The 9,477-nt window shown below is 40.1% G+C and overlaps 1 protein-coding gene across 1 annotated transcript in view; it reads left to right on the top strand.

Moving 5' to 3' along the window:
- Positions 1-8,710, top strand: part of CAMK4 (calcium/calmodulin dependent protein kinase IV) — a 453,274-nt gene extending 444,564 nt beyond the window's left edge. Inside the window, exons 10-11 of the mRNA XM_007947593.2 lie at positions 750-902; positions 8,273-8,710. Coding sequence (XP_007945784.1) covers positions 750-902; positions 8,273-8,710 — 591 coding nt within the window. The remainder of the gene's footprint in view (positions 1-749; positions 903-8,272) is intronic.
- The last annotated feature ends 767 nt before the right edge of the window (positions 8,711-9,477 follow it).

The following is a 9,477-nucleotide window of genomic DNA, read 5'->3' as shown; positions in this document are numbered from 1 at the left end:
GGTCGCTATGAGTTGGGATCGACCCAACAACAGTGAGTTTTGGTTTGCAAAGGTTATTAAAAGGATTAAATGAGGTATTTTTTAAAAAAATTATTTACATATAAGGACTCATTTATAAAGAAACTGAAATAGAAGTAATGTAAGAGCCTGGGGGTGTATCACAGGCACTCAATTCATATATGTCTTGATGTAGAGTCATAAATGTAGGAAGAGGCATAACCAAGACTCAAGCATGTCCAAAAAACCCTATGTTGTGTCAAATCAAGAGTCATGGGACAGTATTGCATAAGGGCTGGATACTATACTTTTGTTGCTATTTAATCCCCACGAAAAATGATGGCTGCATCAATGATTCTATCACCATTGAGACATATTTTAAGTTCTGAATTCTAGATGATTATGATGCACAGCCTAGAATTATTCAGATGCTGGGTCTACCTTCAAATAACTTCTAGTCCACAGGCAAGCAGGACTGATTTCTTTGACTCTGCTGGGAAGTCATCTGCCAGTTTTGGGTCTCAGGGAGTGCACACTACTGGCTTCCCGGACTCCCTCAACTGATACCAGAAGCCATCCCCAGTCCACAGTGGCTGCTGAGGACTTAAAAACTTTTCTTTTCTTTCTTTTCCAAATTTATGTTCTGTGGTACTGCTAGGGAAGTAGAGCAAAACGCAGCTGAGGCAAGCCCAAGTGACCATAAAAATCAATACAAATCTTCCTAAGAAGTTTATGGTTCTTTGTTATTTCAGGTCAGAAAATTAATTGTTTTAGATCCTAAGAAACGGCTGAGTACCTTTCAAGCTCTCCAGCACCCGTGGGTCACGGGAAAAGCAGCCAATTTTGTACACATGGATACCGCACAAAAGAAGCTCCAAGAATTCAATGCCCGGCGCAAGCTTAAGGTAAGATGACATAGGTTTTGTTTTGTGTTTTTAAAAAGCGAGAAAGCGCTTTCTCTCTTATCTTGAACTATCAATAATATCCCTACCTTGAATAACCATCTAATATTGTTATTCAACTCCTATAACATCAGGGCATATACTACTTTGAAAGTTGTCAATGCTTGGCATAAAGCCACTTACAGCTTTCTTATCCTTTCATAAGAAATTCATTGTTAGCAAAGGGAAATGTGCTGTGTATTGAGATTGACTCATGACCAACAGATTATTGCTGCTTCTTATCTAATTAAGGCTGAACTACTTGAGCAGCATTGTTTAGGAAACTGATCTTTATCCAGAAAGTTGTCCTCTTTCCAAATATGTGAAAATTAGGAAACATTTTTTTAAACTACCATATTTTCACCCAGTATAATGTACATTATATTTTTTTGCCAATTGTACCTTCCCCCCAAGGTATTTTCAGAAGGCTCTTCACTGTGCTAATTTCTTTATGGGAATATGTGAAAAAAAAAAAAAAATAGTGTAATGTGCTTACAAAAATACCTTGGGGGAGGGCACAATTGACAAAAACATATGATGTGTGTTATTTGTATAATAAGTCCTCAGCAATATATTTTGTAACAGAGGTAAATAATTAGTATACTTGGTTAAAAAAATGATTTAATTTATATAGAACATTACTCACCAAAATATGTTTTTATAGAATATATATGGCACTTGTCTATTACATAATAGTGTTTAGGATGGGTTGCTTTGGTGGCACAGTGGTTAAAATGTTCAGCTGCTAACCAGAAGGTCAGTGGTTGGAACCTACCAGCCATTCCACAAGAGAAAGATGAGGCAATCTGCTTCCATAAAGATTTACAGCCTTGAAAACTCTATGGGGCAATTCTACCATAGAGTCCTATAGGATTGCCATGATTTGGAATAGCTATGATTTGGAATCAACTAGATGGCAATAGGTTTTGGTACATAAGCTTAAAATCTCAGAGAATGGCTATGGGTCAAAATAGAGTTATTCTATTCAACCATTGCTAATAGGCTGATACAGACTAAATAAACCCAGAAGATTCTGTGGTCAAATTAATTTGACCTATCTTGGGTTAAATAAACTTGATTTAACCCAGGATTTCTCAAAAGACTTTGACCATGGTAATCGTATATATTCCGATTACCTATTACCACCCGTGGAACTAGTGTTTCATGAAATTTAATAATCTGAGATACACAGTCTAAAATTGTTGAGAACTTTTATTTTCAATGAAAATTAAAAAATGGAAACTTTTTAAGTAAAATTATGGTAGTCCACAGGAAAACACATTTACTCAGGCCTTTAGTTGTTCAGATGATTAAATATACGAATTTGGGCTTAAAAAAAAAAAAAGGTTTACTTTTCATTCTCCAAAACCCATTCCCATGCCATTGAGTCAATCCTGACACATTACAACCCTAGAGGACAGAGTATACTGCCCAACAGGGTTTCCAAGGTTGTAAATCTTTATGAAGACTGCCATGTCTTTCTCCCACAAAGTGGCTGGTGAATTCAAACTGCTGACCTTTCAGTTAGCAGCCAAGCATTTAACCACTGTGTTTAATCCCAGGGCTTTCTTTTTTAAATAAGCTTTTATTGAGTGTTTGGTGAAAATTTACACAGTAAGTTAGGTTCCCATATGACAATTTCCACACTAATTTCAGTGACATTAGTTACATTTATCACAGTGTATCAACATTCTCCTTGTCCTCTGTTTGTTCCATTTCCAGTACTCTAATTTTCCTGCTCTGGTAGCATAGTGGCTAAGACACTTGCCTGCTAACCAGACGGCTGGCGGTTCAAACCCACCAGCCACTCCTCGGAAGGAAGGTTGGGCAATCCTACTTCCGTAGTGATACTGCCTCGGAAACCCAAGGAGGGGTCGCTATGAGTCAGGTTTGACTCAACGGCACATAACAACAACAACAACAATTTTCCTGCCCCCTTATCTTCTCCTTTTTGCTTTTGAGTAATTTTTGGTAATTTTTCACCTTTTGTTTTCATACTGATGGTTTTTAAGTACAACACCAATCTTGCAGGTAATGTCCTTTGTTTTGTGAGCCACTCAGCTATTTTGCTAAAAAGTGATCTCAGGGTATAGGTTTGGTTCTAGGCTTAAAGAGTGTCTAAGGGTGCTAGTTGCAAGGAATCCCCTGTTCTCCATTGCCTGGTTTATCAGGTTTTTTGGGTTTTTTTTTTTTTTTTTAAGAAGATATTGAGTTATACTCCACATTATTGTCCTATTATAAAGAGGTCTGGTAGCATAGTGCCTAAGGCCCTTGACTGTTAACCAGAAGGCTGGTGGTTCAAACCCAGCAGCCACTCCTCAGAAGGAAGGTTGGACAATCTATTTCTATAGTGATACCACCCTGGAAACCCAAGGAAGAGTAGCTATGAGTCGGATCCGACTGCATAGCATATAAAAACAACAACAATTTTCCTGCCCCCTTATCTTCTCCTCTTTGCTTTTGAGTAATTTTTCACCTTTTGTTTTCATACTGATGGTTTTTAAGTAGGACACCAATCTTATAGGCAATGTCCTTTGTTTTGTGTGCACTCTGCTATTTTGCTAAAAAGTGATCTCAGGGTGTAGGTTTGGTTCTAGGCTAAAAGAGTGCCTAAAGGTGATAGACTCAAGGAGTCCCCTATTCATTGTCTGATTTGTCAGGGTTGTTGGGTTTTTTTTTTTAAGAGAAGAATTTGAGTTGTACTCCACATTTTTCTCTTATTATCTCTGGGACCATCTACTGTGACCACAGTCCAAATCATCAACGGTAGTAACCATGCACCATATAGTTCTGCTGTCAGGGCAGATGAGATTATGGCCCATGTAGACTTTTTTCTTCTCTGAACTTTTGCTTACCTTCCTACTGTTTTGATCACAACAAGTAGAGACCTGTATTTGTGTCTTAGATGGCTGCTTGAAAGCTTTTAAGACTCAGACTCTACTCACTTCAATAAGATGCATTTTATGATTTTTGTGAACTGTGTTATACCAATAGACTGAGTTGTCCCATGAGTCCATGGTCCTAAACATAGGACAAAAAAACAAGGTTCCAAAACCAATTTTGGAATTTGGTTATGTCTGTAGAGTATCGTACTTGTGTCTTCAATGAGTTGTGTGCCTGAACCCACATGTTGTTGTTGTTAAGTGCTGTTGAGTCAGTTTCGACTCATAGTTGCCCTAGGTACAACAGAACACAACACTGTTGTACATTGGTCCTGTGCCGTCCTCCCAATCATTGCTATACTTGAACCCATTGTTGCAGCTGCTCTGTCAGTCCATCTTGTTGTGCATCTTCCTCCTTTTTACTGGCCCTCTACATTACCAAGCATGATATCCTTCTCCAGGGACTGGTCCCTACTGATAACATGACTGAAGTACTACATATGATAGCTGGCCATTCTCGAGTCTAAGGAGCAGTTTGACTGTACTTCTTCCAAGACCGATTTGTTCATTCTTCTGGCAGTCCATGGTATTCAACTTTCTTCATCAACACCATTATTCCAAGGCATCGGTTCTTCTTGAGTCTTCCTTATTCATTGTCCGGCTTTCATATGCATATAAGGATATTGAAAATACCATGGCTTGGGTCAGGTGTACCATATTCTTCAAAGTGACATCTTTGCTCTTAAACACTTTTAAGAGGTCTTTTGCAGATTTGCCCAGTGCAATACCATGCCTGATTTCTTGACTGCTGCTTTCATGGGTGTTGATATTGGAACCAAGTAAAATGAAATCCCTGACAACTTCAATCTTTTCCCCATTTATCATGATGTTGCTTATTGATCCAGTTATAAGGATTTTTGTTTCAGTGCCTAAGGCATTTGCTAACCAGAAGGCTGGAAGATCAAACCACCAGCTACTCCTCAGAAGGAAGGTTGGGCAATCTACTTCTATAGTAGTACCACCTCGGAAACCCAAGGAGGGGTCACTATGAGTTGGGCAGTGGGTTTGGTTTGGTTTTATTTATACCACAAATGGTACAGCCTTAACAAACAGGAGTTAATTCTTACAATTTGGAGGCTTTAAGTCCAAGTTCAAAGTGCCAGGCTCTAGGGGCTGGGTGAAAGCCCCTTAACCTTGGGGTCCAGCTCCGCCTCTTGCTCCCAGCCCACTGGAGCTAGAGGCGTTTCTTTACTCAGACAGTTGCTGGCTGCTGAGGCTGAGAAGCCCCAAGGTTGACAAGTATAAAGGCACATTCCCAATGTTACCAAACCACACAGCAGGCCATTAATTCAAGGCCATTGTAAGTCCCCAGGTCAGCAGAGCATGGCAGGCTACTGAACAACTACACGGCTACATGCAGGGTCCAAGCATGCTATAAGCTAGAGACCATTTCCAAAGCTCCTGCTTATATACAGGAAGCAGACCACATACCCAAAGGCAGCTACTCAGCTTCTCACAGTAGATTCCACCATGGAGTTGATTGCCAGTCTCATCATGAGGACTCGGGAGCAGGAGGCAGAACTGGACCCCAAGGTTGAGGGGCTTTCACCCAGCCCCTAGAGCCTGGCACTTTGAACTTGGACTTAAAGCCTCCAAATTGTAAGAAAAACTCCTGTTTGTTAAGGCCATCCCATTTGTGGTATATTTCTTGTCAGAGCAGTACTAGGTAACCAGAACAATCAGGAAGTGCATCAAGTCTTCTTTACTTTCAGCAAGCAAAGTTGTGTCATTTGCATATTTCAAGTTCATGAGTCTTCCTCCATTGTGAAGCTGTTTCATTCTGTTATACATAGGGTCTTTATGAGTCTGAACTGACTCAAGGGCACCTAACTAACAACAATATAAATTGGCCTTCCTTGTAGTTGAATGGATATTATCCTATCACTGACAGCATTGTACTTCAAGACAGATCTTTATTTGTCTGTTTGTTTGGTTATTGGATGATGAGTGTGACACTGCTCCTCTTAAATTTGTCATTCCTAGAATAGTAAACCATGTGATTTTCTGATTCAAAATGGCCAATAACAGTCCCTTACATCTCACTAATGGCTATCAATCTGTGTCTGTTCCATTTCATCTATTCATTTTCCTGGATTCATACTTTGTGTATTCCACATTCCAATAATTAATGGATGTTTGCAGCTGTTTCTTCTCATTTTGAGTCATTCCACATAGGCAAAAGAAGGTCTGGAAAGATTTATTCTATGCACGTTATTAAGGCTGACTCTCCTTTGAGGAGGCATCTCTTCCCCAGTTGTCTTTTAAGAACCTGAGAGGCTCATCTTCTGGCTTAATATCAGACAATGGTTCCCTGCCATTCTTAAGGTTTTCAGGGGCCAATTTTTTTCAGATGTAGACTGCCACATTCTTCTTCCTGGTCTATATTAGTCTGGAATCTTCACTGAAACCTGTCCACTGTGGGGTGACCCTGCTGGTATTTAAAATACCTGTGGCATAGCTTCCAGCATCACAGCAACATGCAAGCCACCCCAGTATGACAAACTAACAGATGAGTAGTGGTGTACCCATATATTTGTATTTATATGTAGCTAAGGAGCTCTGGGGGAGCTTTGGTAGCATAGTGGCTACGGCACTTGACTGCTAACCAGAAGGCTGGCAGTTCAAATCCACCAGCCACTCCTCGGAAGGAAGGTTGGGCAATCCTACTTCCGTAGTGATACTGCCTCGGAAACCCAAGGAGGGGTCGCTATGAGTCGGGGCCGACTCGACGGCAAACAACAACAACAACAAGGAGCTCTGGTAGCATAGTGCCTAAGGCACTTGACTGCTAACCAGAAGGCTGGCGGTTCAAACCCACCAGCCACTCCTCGGAAGGAAGGTTGGGCAATCCTACTTCCGTAGTGATACTGCCTCGGAAACCCAAGGAGGGGTCGCTATGAGTCGGGGCCGACTCGACGGCATATAACAACAACAACAACATAGATACTTCTAGCAACTCTGGTAGCCTAGTGCCTAAGGCACTTGACTGCTAACCAGAAGGATGGCGGTTCAAACCCACCAGCCAGTCTTCGGAAGGAAGGTTGGACAATCTACTTCCATAGTGATACTGCCTCGGAAACCCAAGGAGGGGTCACTATGAGTTGGGTCTGACTCAACAGCACATAACAACAATATAGATACTTCTAAGGAGCTCTGGTGGTGTAGTGGGTAAGGCATTTGGCTGCTAACCAAAAGGTCAGTGGTTCGAACCCACCAGCCACTCTGCAGAAGAAAGCTGAAGCAGCCTGCTTCTGTAAAAATTTAAAGCCTTGGAAATCCAATGGGGGTCACTATGAGTCAGAATTGCTTTGATGACAGTGAGTTTATAGATACTTCTAGGAGCTCTAGTTGTGCAGAGGTTAAAGCACTCTGCTGCTAACCAAAAGTTCAGCAGTTTGAACCCACCAGTCATACCTTGGGAGAAAGCTGTGACTGTCTGCTTCTATAAAAATTGGAAAACCTATGGAACAATTCTACTCTGTCCTGCAGGATCACTATGAGTCAGAATCAACTCAGTGGCAATGGGTTTGGGTTTTTTTTATAGATAATTTTATCTATATACACAGCTATAGTGTGTATATAGATATACCATATACTAATTTGCCTATACCATCTATATGTACTCAAAGACTTACATGTACTTTGGCTGTGCTGTATCCACATGAAGTGCCACTTTTCCCATCAGCAAATAATAATAATATAACAAATCTCTACTATCTAAAGGAGACTTTCCCTTTCCTTCTGCTCTCCCTAATAACCATCAATGAACCATCATCTCTTTCTATATGTATCTATTCTTGTCATCTTATAAAAGAGAAGTCATTCAATATTTGTCATTATATGTTTGACTTATTTCTCTTAGCATTATTCCCTCAAGACCCATCCATGCTATATGTTTTACAGACTCATACATTGTTCTTCATGTCGCATAGTATTCCATTAAATGCATGTATCCCACAAAAGTGGCTTATCCATTCATCCATTGATTGGCACTTCGGTTGTTTCCATTTATTTAATATTGTGAATAAAGCAGCAGTGAACAGAAGTGCCAATCAATGGATGAATGGATAAGCCACTTTTGTGTGATACATGTATATAATGGGTCACTATGAGTTGGGGCCGACTTGATGGCACATAACAACAACAGGGTATATACCTACAAGTGAGAATGCAGAATCATAGGATAGTTCTATTTCTAGTTTTTTGAGAGCACTCCTTTCATTCACCAAGAAGGTTTTAATTCTACAAACAAGCTTGAATAAATAAGTAATACATTTTGAAAAATTGAGCACTGACCTGTAAAACAAACTCCCTAAAACAAAATTGGGCTTGAGCTCTGATTTGAGGATCTTAAGTGGAGACAACCCATGACACTTTCCTCTTTCCCATCAGGCAGCAGTGAAGGCGGTGGTGGCCTCTTCCCGTTTGGGAAGTGCCAGCAGTCATGGCAGTATCCAGGAGAGCCACAAGGCCAGCCAAGACCCGTCTCCAGTCCAAGATGGCAACCAGGACATCAAAGCTATTCCAGATGGAGAAAAAGCTCTAGGAGATGAGACCCAAATGGCATTTGAGGGGGCAAAGGCAGAGCTCATGAAGAAGCAGGCCTTAGAGAAAGTTAAAGATGTAGATACAAATGCTGCCGAGGCCACCAAGATGGTGCCAGAAGAACAGGATGATGGGATAAAGGTGGCTGAGCCAGAAACTGAAGAGGTCCTAATTGAGGAAAAGCTGAAGACTGTGGAGGAAGCAGCAATCCCCAAAGAAGGACCAGAAGATGCTGACCTGGGACTTGGAGTTCAGCAGTATGATGTGAACCTGCCAGAGTATTAAGTTGGTTTCCTTCAGATCTAGGAGCCAAACCCTGGCATTTTATGCATTTTGTCCTTCAGCAAGAAAGATAAGGAAGCATGATATTCACTATAGTGATTCTGTTTTTGAGGTGCAAAAAGTACATGTATATCAATTGGTAATCCTACCTTCAATGCATGTGACTGCTTTATGAAAATAATAGTGTCTTCTATGGCATGTAATGGATAACTAATACTGATGAGTTAAATTTGAAATTGCAAGTAAACACAGCATCATATTTAAACATAAAGACATTTTCAGACACCAGTGACACACATTTGAAGTTAAATAATAACTAATTGTTTTTTCTTTAAAAACCTAGCAACCTACATCCTCTGGGTTTCTTCACAAGGCAGTAATTCCTTTGGACTACTGCTCACCTAATACCAGGTACTCCCACAAGATGTGTTTCATGATATTTGCAACATTTTACTTTTCATCATTATTATGTTCAAAGTGTTTACAAAGAGATGATTATAGTCATATGGTACAGCAAAAAGACATTCCACTCATAATGGTAAGAAATTCAAGCATATTTTTAAGGACCATGAAACCATATGCCCCTAAAGCTTTTATGGATAATGCCTTATTAGTTTATCTTTATTTCTATATGCTATATTGATAATAACAAAAACTGTTCTTTCATAAAATTCTACCATTTTACAATGTTGGAAAATGCATTTACAAACTCATGTTGAGGAATGTATTCTTCTTTTCATCTGCTCTGCAATAAGATGTCCTTCTGATAA

This window comes from Orycteropus afer, unplaced genomic scaffold (assembly GCF_000298275.1).
Source record: "Orycteropus afer afer isolate SDZICR_OR568_19922 unplaced genomic scaffold, OryAfe1.0 scaffold00191, whole genome shotgun sequence".
In the NCBI taxonomy this organism is placed as follows: Eukaryota; Metazoa; Chordata; class Mammalia; order Tubulidentata; family Orycteropodidae; genus Orycteropus; species Orycteropus afer.
The sequence above is the reverse complement of the archived record's forward strand: the minus strand, read 5'-3'. Positions and strand labels throughout refer to the sequence as shown.